Genomic DNA, 15,078 nt, shown 5'->3' with positions numbered 1-15,078 from the left:
AAGTCTGATGGTATATTGCGAGTCTTATACATTCTACACACCAAGTGAATAGATGTTTTTTTACCACTTGTCCCAATGATTTTTCAAATTCCAAAGGAATGTTATTTATCCCTTATGCCTTACTTGATCATGTGTCGACCGAAGTTCTTTTAAATTCTGTATCACCTATTTGTTCCCTGTGGACTTCTGTTTCTTCTTTTGTCATGTCATCAGGCAAGTCCTCCCCCTCATAGAGACCTTAGTGTACTCTTTCCACCTTTACTTTAGTTCCTCTGCTTTTAACAGTAAAAGTCCCATTGTACTCTTAATGACACATGGTACTTATAAAAATTTCGATTTTTCCACAATTTATGTCTTTATTGAATTACATAGTATTTCCTGGTTACATAGATATGTACATTATAGGATTTCAAATGATAAATGGGCAATATATACCAAATTTTAAAGTTACAGTCATGTATGCCACCACGCCCCATTTATTTGTCTTACAGAAACCAGTATTATGTCGAAAAGAACTGTGATCTTTCTGTTTCTATTTCCAATGATTATACGTATGATATATTGAATATGTTGGCAACAGTGTAGGTTTCTAGTGTCTGTAAATGATTATCTTTGCTAGTATTTACTTTTGTTTCGCTGAAGCAGTTTGTTCACGTGTTACTGAATGTTTGTTGCCCAAGTGCTACATATATTTGTGGGAGTACACATCCTTTAGTGTGCAATAAATACGAACTATGCCACGCATCAAGAGATTCAATAAAAGGAAATTCAGTAGTAACCAGTTCACAAACAAAGCAAGCCACACTTCTTCAGGGAAGAAACTCCCACATGGCACGCCACCTGGTGATTCAAATTTTTGTGTTAACAATGATGCTGTTTGTAGTGGATTTGTTGTTGTTGGTGTGGGAATTTATCGTCTTTGATAAAGGAAGTGGTGAAATGTATAAAATTTGATGGTGTAGGCTGTCTCGAAATAACTGAACAACAAAGTAGCTGAGAGGGCTTGGTGTCAAGATTAGCTGTTCTGTGTAGATCCTGCAATAAATCTACCTCAAAAACGACTTCGAACATTGTGCATAATTCATATGATGTGAATCTGAAGTTAGTGTATGCAATGCGTGCAATAGGAAAAAGAAAAAAGTCTGCTCAAACGTTTTGTGGTTCGATGGACCTTCCTCCTCCTCCCAGTAGGTTCAGCAAGCACATATAAATACTTTTAGGTGCCTTCACAGTTGTGTCTAAAGCATATATGAAACGTAGAGTAGACGAAACTGTATATATTAGTGGAACCAGGGACATTACTGTTGCACTTGATGGGACATGGCAACGTCGAGGACATCGTTCCTTGAATGGTGTTGTAAGTGCTGCTTCTGTTGAGAATCGAAAAATTGTTGATGTTGAGTGCTTATCTAAGAACTGCCACCCCAACACTGAAGGACATATTGAACAATCAGTGTTCTATGAATTGTGATGGTTACAGTGGAGGTATGGAGTGTGATGGAGCTCTAAAAATATTTCAGAGGTCGGTGCCCGTTTATAATGTTAGATATACGAAGTACCTAGGCGATGGAGACTAAGGCTTTCAATAAAATTAATGAGTTCAATGTTTATGGTGATACTTTAATAACAAAACTGGAGTGTTGTGGACATGTGCAAATGAGGATGGGTGCTAGATTGAGGACGCTACGAAGAGAAATGAAAGGAAAGTTGCTATCTGATGGAAAATCTCTGTCTGGCGGAGGCAGATTGACAGAAACTGAAATAGACCTTCTTCAGAGTTATTATGGACTGGACATTAGACGAACTGCACCTCTGAATGATGTTACGGCAATTAGAAAAGCTGTATGGGACACCCACTTTCATAAGTTGTCCACAGATAACCACCCTGTTGACGGACTTTGCCTAAAGGAAAAGATTCTTGATGTGGTTACCAAAAAGCAAAATAAAGTGGTCAAATATACTATCACAAGCATTCTCTTCCTGAGTCTGTTATTGATGAAATAAAACCAACTTTTAGAGACCTGAGTGACCCTGTTTTCCTTAGTAAATGTCACAAATGAAAGTTTCAACCATTGCATATGGGAATGATTACCCAAGAATATTTCTGTAGGACTAAATACATTAAAAGTTGGTGTGCTAGATGCAATTATATGTTTCAATGATGGAGTGACACGAAGGTTGGGTGTACTGAGAAATTTTGGCATAAAATGTGGCTCTAATATGGAAGATCAGTTGCTTGTGTGTGACAGACAACAGGTGCATGAAGCTGAACGATTCGCTCTTCAAGTTATCAAAGAAGCAGGAAGTGCTAAAACGAATGACAAGAGGAAGCTTGAAGATGAAGAAATGCTGCAGGATGAAGACTATGCTTCAGGAACGTTCTGAGGCTCAGTTTAATTGGACCCATTTCTTCGTTTGCAATTTCCCACAACTTGCATTTTTCCGAATTCAGGTACAAATATTTCCAGATGTTTGTAAAGCATTACTCTAATTTGTTTTCTGTGAATTGAAATAGTCGATATTTTAGTAGTAGACCTAAAGCTTTACTGCAGAATCAACTAAATTATAGAAAAAAATAACATTTTTATTCGGAAAAAATTATAAAAATTAAAATATAAGAGGTGATATTTTTATCCTTCTGATATACATAATAAGTGGAATTAAATATATCTAGTACCTCAGCCGTCATGTCATGCATATCTGGTAAAAATTTTGTCTCCTTCAGGTGTATAACATGGATTAAATGGTACCTCAATTTGAGGAAGCATTTTGGGAAAAATTGCATCAGTTCCTTTGTAATTTTTTTATAGCCTTAAGCAGGTTCAAAAATATTCAAAATATTTCTAATTTGTTTAGAAAAAGTGCTGAATTAAATGATATCAACAAAAGATTTGTAAAACATATACGTTATAAACAGTGCCTGAATGGTATAGGTGATTTTTACATAATATTGAGCCGGAAAAATACCCTGTATCCTTAATGTTACCATCCTGCTTTTAATTTTATCGAATGATGGTTTCTCTTTTCTACATACTGAGTCAGTCCTTCTGACCACCATTTATTTTTCGATTTCTTCACAGTTTTCATGCACCCATTTCGCCATAGCTTCCATGAGCTTCCTATTTATTTCATTCCTAAGTGAATTGTATTTCTGTATTCTCATATTTCGGTGTTCCTGACTTTCCTTCTTTCGTCTATCAAATGGTTCAAATGGCTCTGACCACTATGGGACTTAACTTCTGAGGTCATAAGTCCCCTAGAACTTAGAACTACTCAAACCTAACTAACCTAAGGACATCACACACATCCATGCCCGAGGCAGGATTCAAACTTGTGACCGTAGTAGTCGCGCGGTTCCAGACTGTAGCGCATAGAACCGCTCGGCCACCCCGGCCGGCTTTCGTCTATCAGCTGAAGTATTTCTTCTATTACCAATGGTTTCCTCGCAGTTGTCTTGCTCCTACCTATGGTTTTATTTCCACCTTCTGTGATTTCTCTTTTTAAAGATATCATCCCTCTTCAGCTGAACTACCTACAACGTTTTCATAATCGCAGTATCTATTGGCTCAGAGAACTTGCAGCGTATTTTTGATTCCTTAGTACTTCCATATCTCACTTCTTTGCACACTAACTCTTCCTGACTAGTCTCTTGAACTTCAGCCTACTCATCATCATTACCAAATTGTGATCTGAATCTGTATCGGCGCCTTGGTATGCCTTACAATCCAATAACTGATTCCGGAATCTCTGTCTGATCGTCATTAATCTAACTGAAATTTTCCCATACCTCCCGGCCCTTTCAAGTGTACCTCCTCCTCTTGTAATTCTTGAACAGAGTATTCGCTATTACTAGCTGAAATGTATTGCAGAACTCACTTAGTCTCTCTCCCCTCTCATTCCTGTTACAACGACCATATTTTACCGTAACCCTTTCTTCTACTTCTTCAAATAGAACTGCATTACAGTCGCCAATGACTATCAAATTATGATCCCCCTTTACGTATTGCATTACCCTTTCAATATACTGACACACTTCCTCTATATCTTCATCTTCTGCCTGCGACATCGGCGTGTATATCTAAACTGTTGTTGTCGGTTTGGTTGGCTGTCGACTCTGATGAAAACAACCCTATTACTGAACTATTCACAGTGACGCACTCTCTGTCTCTCCTACCTTCCTACTCACAATGTTTCCTAGTCCCTTTACACCATTTTCTGCTGCTATCGATATTACCCTATTCTTTTTTGACCATAACTCCTTGTCTATTCCATTTCACTTCACTGACCCCTCCTATATCTACATAAAACTTTAGCATTTGCCTTTCATATTTTCTGATATTCCACACTCCGACTGGCACAACGTTACCGTTTTGCTGGTAATTCAATGTTTTTCTCATGATCACTTCTCCCTTGGCTGTTTCCACTCAGAGATCTGAGTGAAAGACTAGTACGGAATCTTTTGCCAGCGGAGAGATCGTCGCGACACTTTTCGAATTACAGACCACGTATCATGTGGGCACACATTATGCCTCTTATGCCGGAAGTTATCAGTAGCCATTGCTGATGATTTTATTTAAAATGTATGCAGTAGCAAGGTTCGAACCCGAGAACAGGAACGTTTAAATTACCAGTCAAAGATGCTTCCCCTTGCCATAGTAACTCAGTTTTTGTGACTTCCTAAGAAGTTCCAGTTGCTTCATCCTGTTAGTCTCGTTTTGTTACTCGTAAAAAGGGGACACTTTTTCAAATGTGCCATCCTTCCTCCTCAACACTACAGACAAAGTCTGATTTATGACTCCTTGAGCCGGCCGGTGTGGCCGAGCGGTTCTAGGCACTTCAGTCTGGGACCGCGCGACCACTACGGTCGCAGGTTCGAAACCTGCCTCGGGCATGGATGTGTGTGATGTCCTTAGGTTAGTTAGGTTTAAGTAGTTCTAAGTTCAAGGGGACTGATGACCTCAGCTGTTAAGTCCAATAGTTCTCAAAGCCATTTGTACCATCCATTTTTTTAACTCCTTGAGCCCCGTTGCTAAAAATAATCTGATTTTTCGCAAGGATTAGGCTCGCTCAATTGTTTTGAAGAGTGGATGTGAGTACTCCGAGACGGTAATTCTATCGCATTAGGAGTGGAGTTATTAAAATGATTCGCCACTATGTTCCCACGAGCAGTTAGGGACATACGGTAGTGGAAATCAGTATAAAGGGGGAGTTCCTGCGAAAGTAATAGCCGATGTTTGTAGCATACTGTATTGAATTTATTACGAAAGTAGTAGATAAAATAAGACATAAACAATCATTACGCAATTATATAGTTTTCTTTCATACATGACTAGCAAAATAAGTCCTTTGCATTTCCTGGGTGGAAACTGGTATAAAGACACTCACTTGCCTGTTGTGTTATTCCTTTGTTAGTACTTTGTCCAACTTCTGTTCTTCCTAATTACTCGAAAATTCTTGTAGTTCTTGTAGTGAATTTGTCGCTCACTCTCCTCATATTGAATTTTTCAGTTCACATACGGCCTCACATTGCCTTCCAATTGCGATAAATACACCTTTCATGTATCCCGGAACGGTTTTCCATAGTATGCATATCCAGGCTACACGCAGCCACGGCAAGACATCAATATCTTTATCTTCAAAGCACTTTTAGAAGTAGCAGAAACATGCACAGATGCATTATCTTGCGGAAACGTTACAACTTCATTCCCCATGTTCTCATACATTCTAATCAATTCTGTCTCTATAATCCAACTGTTCATTCAAGAGTTCACTGTTCTGCTCAGTCAAGCAGTGAGTGATTTATCTTTAGCTCAGAAGGCCGCTCAAATCGTAACACTTCTGCCACCAAAAATTTCTGATCACTCTTACCTGCTGAGCTGTTCTCAGTTCATGCCAGTAATTTAAACTTCTTGTCATCACTGAAGATCACTTTATCCCATTCTGAAGTACAGCCTGTTTATGTTTGGATGTTAGAACAGGTTTCTGCAGCCTCTTGAATGGGAGATGTTTTCATTTGATAAAGTTTGTCGTTCGCGTTACCGAAAACTTTAAGTCAGAAACGAGTTGCGCAAGAGAAACCGTTTCAATGCCTCAGATAAATTTCCACTTTGCCGATATTTTACGTGCTGTCCATACCGTGCCCCTGATATTATCGATCACTGTACTTCAACGGTTCAACTTCTTGGCGATCTGACAATTAGAGAGTTCGATTTGCTTGTACTCGCCAATTTTTGCTTTTCCATCTCATAACTGTTTACCGTGTGGCCTTCTTGCAATCGTGGTTTATGTTCACAATACGCACTGTCATTATTGGTGTCTGTTTCCTTTCTACAGTAAAGACACATACGCACACACTAACACCACACAGAGCCAAGTGCCTCTGCAGTGAGTTCTACCCTCTACCATTTGAATCGTTGATATCTGATATCAAATGGGTTACCATTTGACTGCATTTTTCAGCATACTAGATCTCGTACTGTTGCATATACAATGTGCACATCTATTCCAACCGACTACGTTAATTTTCCTATAAATGTCCATGCCTTTACACTGATTTCCACTACCCTATAGGTCCACGCAGACAGAGCCTCACATGCTTGTGTAAGCCTTATACAACTGAGGTGCGGCAGGTTACCCAGAGCTTCCCACTAACGACTGTTCCACCTCAACAGCCATGCATCTCATCAGCGTGCAGCACATCATGACACTGAGGTTTTTATTATCGAGGTTTGTAACATCCACGCGATCAGGGCGGTTAAACCGAGATCCTCATTCCCTGTGTCATAGAGCGTTCCACTGCAACGCTGCACGGTGACAGCTGAGTCATGTCCAGAGCTTGCAGTTCCAGAGGACTGGCGGCGCTCACGATTTCCCAGATCAGGAGACGCAGGTTCGCCAAGCCCATACCTAGAAAGCGAACGCTCATCTCCCTGAGGTGTTCACCGCTTAGGACGACATGGGGAGCAGGTGTGGCATTACCGAAAATATCACGTGTGGCAAACATTATTCTCTGGCAAGAGATGAGGTGGAAGGCTAAGGGATAATCAAATTAAAACGTGTGGAAGAAAGCGTTCAGGAGAGTGGAGAAAACGAGGCCAGGGTAAGAACTGATAGGTGTTGGGAGACTGGAGGAAATGGAAGTGGCTGTAATCCAAGATACTCTGCGAGTAGTAGGAAGCTGTACAACATGATGATGATGTTGATTCAGATATGTCTTGACTGCACTTCTTTCAACAAACTTGTATGTGACACGAGATCTATTGATTGAACTAAGCAAGTGCTGGTACTTATTTATATCTAAGGGACGACTGACAACGAATCTGATAAACAACTCTCATCGCTGTTGATGAGTTCCTACTCGAATGTAATCTACAAGTGTTCATTTTTACAGCTTTTCCAGTGACCTGTGGCTCTGACGTTATTGTGAAACCAGTCACATGATTGCTCAGAAACAATACTGATGTAGGCTTTGTGTCTTTCACTGGATCCTCCAACAAACTTCTGATCTGAGTGCCCTACGCTAAAAGCCATCACCAGATACTACTCTAGTAGACGATTTGTATCAACCCAGACTGCGTCAGGCAATCTGTGAGATCAAATACTCATCGAATTTTCCACTCTTTGGGATAAGGAAATGGACAGGCTGAAGTCAGATATAATGGGAATTAAGGAAGTTCAACACAAGGAACTACAGTACTGCTGGTCAGGTAAATACTGGCTTATCAACACTAGAGGAAATAAGGGTAATGAAGGAGTAGGACCAATAATAAAAAACAGAATAGAACTGCTGATGAAATACTGTGAACTGGATGGTGAATGTGTTATCAGAACCAAGACCGGCCCATTACAGTAGTCCAAGTATAAAAGTGTTTAACTATTATAGCTACAAACGAATGCAGCTAGTAGAGGACAATGAAACAAACAAAAATCTTAATAAATACAGGGTGCAGGGCGTATAAGTGCAGATATTTTTGTTGGTGGTTTAGGAAAGTGTACTGAACATCATTACATCAGTATTTACATCATTTGCAGACTAATAATTATAGCCATTACAACTCATATGTTTTTATGTTGGTTAGTACCTCCAAGTACATGTGGCAAGGACAAGCCATTAATGCTTTTCTTCGCCTGGGCAGCAGGTCAAGTCTTGAAGCGTGGACACGTGGATGCAAAACAGAGTAGTCTGTACTGACAGGCATTGTTCATTAGTGTTGTAGTACGTCCATGCATAAAGCATCAGGTAGTAAATTTTGTGACATGTTTGTGGGAAGACTGTTCGACACAGAAATAAGCAAGCATCACACTGACGTGTGTACATGTTAAGGTACCACATATTAAAATATTTGCACTTAATACCCATTACACCCTGCACAGGTCCAGGAGCCAAGTGTTCCTGAAAAACATAACTGTGTAAAGGAATCTTTTGCGTTTATCATGAGTACAGTCTTGTACAGATGTAAAACGTCGATGATAAACAGTATAGACACGAAGACAATACAGACTTTTAGGTTGTTGTGCTATTTAAAACCGCTGAAAACCGGATGGGCAAATCAGATACTTTAGTGATCGACAAAGCCTATGCTTCGCATGCAGTCTGAATCAAGTTTTAGTGTGGCCCTTCTGTCGTTGGCTATACTTAATAATGGTATGCATCTAGCAGCTAATTCAAAAACGTCAACTTCAGAGGGTCGTTTTCCTGGTCAGTAAAAAAAATACTTAAAGAGGCAGTAATTTTTAACATGTGCTATATTTTAGTTGATGTTGAAGAATTTGGCCAAGAGATAACAGTAAGAACATTTGACTGCTCACCTCAGAAGCAGATGGGTAATTAGCGTGGCCACTTTGGGGTTATACGATGTGCGAGGGAAAGTGTTTCATTGTTTCCCTTCCAGAACTTACAAGTCACAGATGTGCGCAACTCATACCGAACAGCTGCTGTGGTACATGGTCAGAAAAAAAAACAGAATGCCTTGAATGACCAGAGATAGGACGTTCATATTCACAGGACATGTACATTAGTATGTTCTGCAGAAATTATTAGGAGTTCAGGTTCAGCATGTGTCTAATAGGCACCAGGTTCGTCATGAGCCCTGATAACTTGTACCATATGTGATGGCATCAATGCGTATAAGGCATCAATGGCGTCCTGTGGTATAGTCATCTATGCTGCATTCACCTGGTTCCAAAGTTCACCTGTGATGCTTGGCATTGTTTCACAGTACTGCACACTTCGTTTCACCATATCCCACACATTTACGATTGGCAACAAGTCGGGTGATCTGCTGGGCCAGGATGAAAGGCTGACGTCCTGTGATACCAAAAAGACGTATGTTCGTACAGCAACATGTGGTCGTGCAATGTTTTGCTGAAAAATGGCGTCTGGGGTGTTGTGCAGAAAGGGCATGGCTACGAGTCACTGGGTGTCTTTCACGTAGGTCACATCGATCACAGTGCCTTGGACATGCACCAACTGTGATTTGTGGATGTACCAAACAGCACCCCACACCATAAGGCCTTTACTTGGCACTGTATGTCTTGGGCGAATACAGCTCCCACTGCTGCGAAACAAAATGGGGCCATCATTTTCAAACAAACAGAACCTGGATTCGTCCAGAAACGCTATCTGGTGCCATTCCTGTCCCCAGTGACGTCGTACCACACACCATTGCCGTATAGCACGTTTCTGCACAGTCGTCAAAGGTAGGTGGAAAAGTGGATGACGAGCACGTAACCCATGCCGTAATAACCGGCGACGGACTGTCAGCCCTGATAGTATATGATGTGTTACACTGTTCCACTGTTGCGCCACGGCAGAGGAGGACGCAGATATGTCCTACAATTCCATTTGGATGAGGTGTCGATCTTCTCGGTGAGGGGGGGGGGGGGGGGGGGAGGGTGGTCCGCATGGTGCGATGCGAGCTGACCCACCTCGTCGGTCGTGTTGCACGGCCTTCCGTGAACCATTGTGCAAATATCCGTTGCACTGCTAAAACACTTCGTCCTGCAAGAGCCGCAGCTGCCAAAGTCACTGATTTCACGGTAAGGTCCGAGCATATGTCTGCTTAAGTCACACTGATGCATTACCTTCAGTTTATAGCGACAACCAGAGCCTCAGGCACATTTTAACGGTGAGTGGTGTTGCGCCACGATATCGATACTGACCTTCAACCCGCGCCTTCAAATTGTAATCGTTTCTGCAGGACATCCTAACTTACATTTCCTGTAAATGTGAACGTCCTATCTCTGGTCCTTCAGAGTGTTCTGTTCTTTTTTTTTTTTGTTTTTTTTTCTGAACGTAAGTGTATAAATTTCAGAAGGAAGTATAATGGATTCCTGATTGCACATTGTAGAGACAGCCACCTTTAAATATGGTACATATTTGTAGGAAGGGATATGAAATTAAATTAAGGCTGTTATAATACAAAGCAAGGAGTAGAAGAAAAAGACATTCAGAACATTCGGTAAACATTTGTGATCTGGTGTCAGATTGCATAATGCTTTCATATATAAGTCAAATTACACTACTGGACATTAAAATTGCTACACCACAAAGATGACGTGCTACAGACGCGAAATTTAACCGACAGGATGAAAATGCTGCGATATGCAAATGATTAGCTTTTCAGAGCATTCACACAAGGTTGACGGTGGCGACACCTACAACGTGTTGACATGAGGAAAGTTTCCAACCGATTTCTCATACACTAACAGCAGTTGGCCGGCGTTGCCTGGTGAAACGTTGTTGTGATACCTCGTTCAAGGAGGAGGAATGCGTACCATCACGTTTCCGTCTTTGATAAAGGTCGGATTGCAGCCTGTTGCGATTGCGGCTTATCGTATCGCGACATTGCTGCTCGCGTTGGTCGAGATCCAATGACTGTTAGCAGAATATGTAATCTGTGGGTTCAGGAGGGTAACACGGAACGCCGTGCTGGATCCCAACGGCCTCGTATCACTAGCAGTCGAGATGACAGGCATCTTATCCGCATGACTGTGAAGGTTCGTGCAACCACGTCTCGATCCCTGAATCAACAGATGGGGTCGTTTGCAAGACAAAAACCATCTGCACGAACAGTTCGGCTACGTTTGCAGCAGCATGGACTATCGGCTCGGAGGCCATGGCTGCGGTTACCCTTGGCGCTGCATCACAGACGACGAACCTGGGTGCACGAATGGCAAAACGTCATTTTTTCGGATGAATCCAGGTTCTGTTTACAGCATCATGATGGTCGCATCCGTGTTTGTCGACATCGCGGTGAACGCTCAATGGAAGCGTGTATTCGTCATCGCCATACTGGCGTATCACCCGGCGTGATGGTGTGGGGTGCCATTGGTTACACGTCTCGGTCACCTCTTGTTCGCATTGACGGCACTTTGAACAGTGGACGTTACATTTCAGATGTGTTACGACACGCGGCTTTACCCTTCATTCGATCCCTGCGAAACCCTACATTTCAGCAGGATAATGCACGACCGCATGTTGCAGGTCCTGCACGGGTGGTTCTGGATACAGAAAATGTTAGACTGCTGCCCTGGCCAGCACATTCTCCAGATGTCTCACCAATTGAAAACGTCTGGTCAATGGTGGCCGAGCAACTGGCTCGTCACAATACACCAGTCGCTACTGTTGATGAACTGTGGTATCGTGATGAAACTGCATGGGCAGCTGTACCTGTACACGCCATCCAAACTCTGTTTGACTCTATGCCCAGACGTATCAACGCCGTTATTACGGCCGTAGGTGATTGTTCTGGGTACTGACTTCTCAGGACCTACGCACCCAAATTGCGTGAAAATATAATCACGAGTCAGTTCTAGTATAATATATTTGTTCAATGAATACCCGTTTACATCTGCAATTCATCTTGGTGTAGCAATTTTAATGGCCAGTAGTGTACTATCATTAAGCAATTAATCATCAGCCGGCCGGAGTGGCCGTGCGGTTCTAGGCGCTACAGTCTGAGCCGAGCGACCGCTACGGTCGCAGGTTCGAATCCTGCCTGGGGCATGGATGTGTGTGATGTCCTTCGGTTAGTTAGGTTTAATTAGTTCTAAGTTCTAGGCGACTGATAACCTCAGAAGTTAAGTCGCATAGTGCTCAGGGCCATTTGAACCATTTGGACCATTAATCATCAACTCACACAGACAACACCATAAAAAACAACACCACAACAGGCAATTATAGTGTGACAACTTTCGAGTCTCTGAGGGTCGCAGCAATATGAAAAGGAGAATAGTCGACACGAAGTATTCCGAGTACTTCCGACTTTTTATGATCTGTCCTGGAGGACCGGTGGCCAGCATGTCATGTCCATTCCATGGCTAGTCAATTGGGGCTTCATAACATACTACTTTACGTTGGTTATCAGTAATTAATAATATCAGTACATAAGCGACTCCAAGCACCACCCCACAACGTCTCTATTGGTTCTTGTGCATGGACAGTTGATGACCACTGGGATATTTAATGGGCGCAAAAAACAAATTGAGTAAAGGGAGGGATTGCTTGCTAGACCACATCCAATTGCGCTAAGGAATTGTCAGTGTGGTAGCTGAAGGAACTGTAAACGGTAAAAAATGTAGAAGGGGGCAAACACCAGACTACAGTAAGCAGGTTCAAATTGATACAGGTTGTAATAGTTACTCAGAGTTGATGGCACTTGCGCACAATAGACTGTCGTGGAGAGACGCAGCAACTCAGTGTAAGGAATGAAGATCCCCAACAACAACAACAACAACAACAACAACAAAAGCAGATATGGCTGTTGAATTCACTTGACACCTAAAGGCTGTTAACAGGCTATATCACTTTGGACAGATGCCACTATATCGTCCTGAATGCAGGTGATCCCACTTTGCAGTAGGGTTGGAGTAACCCACCTGTTGATGTGGATGATGAAGCCGTCGTCGACGCCCCTGCCCAGCATGTCCTGCACGGCCTCCCTGGTGCAGATGCTCAGACCCAGCACGTTCACGTCCAGGATGCTCTTCCAGTCTTCTGTCTTGCCATCTGATTGTCAGAAAAAGAAATTTAACATTGGTAATCAGTACGTTTTTGGAAGAATTTTGATAAATAGAAATTTTTGAGAGTTTTGCATGTATCATGCGCCCATTTAAAATTTTGCACATATTCAGCTTTTGCTCATGCGTGGTTATTTATTAAAATTTATACAGCAGTTTGCCGTGTTGACGAAGCAGCGAACAACTGCCATGATCTCTTCTTGCAATTCAGGCTTCAGCTGTGTACATGTGTGTTGCTCACTAGCGTTTTCTGGTTTCGTAAACCGACCTTTCACAAGATTGTCTTCTCAGTCCATGCTTATGTTTTGGAATGCAGCAAAGTAAATGGTTGGTCCATCGTCTGTTCATATGGCTGCACGTTCCTCCGTGCTTCATAATTATTGTATTTGTTTATTTTACCTGCTCTGATTATGCCCATCAGGCCACCTCTTACATCGAACCAGGGTTTGACATATACAGAACATTTTTTACATCGCCGTTTCCTAAGAATAAAAGTAGTAAGGTGCACTACTCTGGCAATTCCGGGAATATCTCAAGAGACGTTTTACGAGTCTATTATACAGAGTGTTCATAAATGAATATCGGGGTTTTAATGCTTTATAATAATTATTACATTCAACTTGCGACTCATACAGTTTTACCAAGAACCTTATAAATGTTCAATGTGAGCACCATTTGTCACACGGCACACACCAAGTCTATGGCACAAACGCTGGATAGGCCGCAAGGGGCCCAATGACAGGGCTTGCTTTGCATGGCCTCCACGTTCACCCGATCTAACGCCATGCGGTTTTTTTTTTCCTTTGGGGCTTCATCAAGGATCGTGTGTACTTGCCTCCGCTACCAGCAGACCTCCCTGAATGAAGAAACCGGACTGAAGCAGCTGTTGCTACAATCACTGAAGACACACTTATCAACGTTTGGGAAGAACTCGGCTATAGACTTGATGTGTGCCGTGTGACAAATGGTGCTCACATTGAACATTTATAAGGTTCTTGGTAAAACTGTTTGAGTCGCTCTTTCATTTGACATATTATTTATAACTGTAAGTTTAATATAATAAATGTTATAAAGCGTTAAAACCCCCATAATCATTTATTAACACACAGTGTAGCAGAAATATCTGTGCGTAATGGTATAATGGTATACAAACATCGAAGTAATTCTGTTATCCCGACTTCGTGTTTTTCCCTTAAGCTTCGTTTTTCGCGTAAAAATGAAAGAAAAAACACTGTTTTGGGATTCGCGCGTGTTCTCCGTCTTTCTCATTCGATTTTGAGAAAACTCTTCATCAAATATATTTCGACATACACCGACATCGTAGCACGATAATGAACAGGTTTTACGTGTATTTCCATTATTCCCCATAGTTATTGTAATATTTCGCAAATAAGTAAACTACCAGGCGTATTTACAGTCGCTGGCGAGTTCACATTTGGTGGGTTTTATGATTCAAATGGCTCTGAGCACTATGGGACTTAACATCTTAGGTCATCAGTCCCCTAGAACTTAGAACTACTTAAACTTAACTAACCTAAGGACATCACACACATACATGCCCGAGGCAGGATTCGAACCTGCGACCGTAGCAGTCCCGCGGTTCCAGACTTGAAGCGCCTAGAACCGCACGGCCACCGCGGCCGGCGGGTTTTAGGACATAGTTTGCTGCGTGCCAAATATAGATAACATATCGAAAATGTTTTTAACGGTGGAGGGAGAAGGATACCTATTTACAGTACCGAGTAAATAAGTAATATTTTTCACGTTTGACCGTGACGAGATACGACGCGCTACACTCGACGTTTTGGCTGCACACTATGCGAATTTGTGGCTCATCTTTCTCTTCCGTAAGTGATTTATGAAGTCGGCTACAATCTCATTTCAAGTTAATGCAGCGTTGAGACTTCCTTCAATTTTCAAACTAGAAGTATGGAATGGCAGATACAGCGCCAGAGTTAGTTATACCGTGTGTTCGGAAATTCGTGTTACAAACATCTACGATTTGTAGAACGGACTGAGCAGATAATAGCTTGAACTGGAACTTATGTCCAGAAATGT

At 41.9% G+C, this 15,078-nt stretch overlaps 1 protein-coding gene across 1 annotated transcript in view; it reads right to left on the bottom strand.

Annotated features, from left to right (window-relative positions):
* Positions 1-15,078, bottom strand: part of LOC124776098 (dehydrogenase/reductase SDR family member 11-like) — a 54,199-nt gene that overhangs the window by 23,554 nt on the left and 15,567 nt on the right. The window contains exon 3 of the mRNA XM_047250939.1: positions 12,880-13,009. Within this exon, the coding sequence (XP_047106895.1) occupies positions 12,880-13,009 (130 nt within the window). The remainder of the gene's footprint in view (positions 1-12,879; positions 13,010-15,078) is intronic.

This window comes from Schistocerca piceifrons, chromosome 2 (genome assembly GCF_021461385.2).
Source record: "Schistocerca piceifrons isolate TAMUIC-IGC-003096 chromosome 2, iqSchPice1.1, whole genome shotgun sequence".
Taxonomy (NCBI): Eukaryota; Metazoa; Arthropoda; class Insecta; order Orthoptera; family Acrididae; genus Schistocerca; species Schistocerca piceifrons.
Note: the sequence above shows the minus strand (reverse complement) of the source record. Positions and strands in the feature narration are given on the sequence as shown.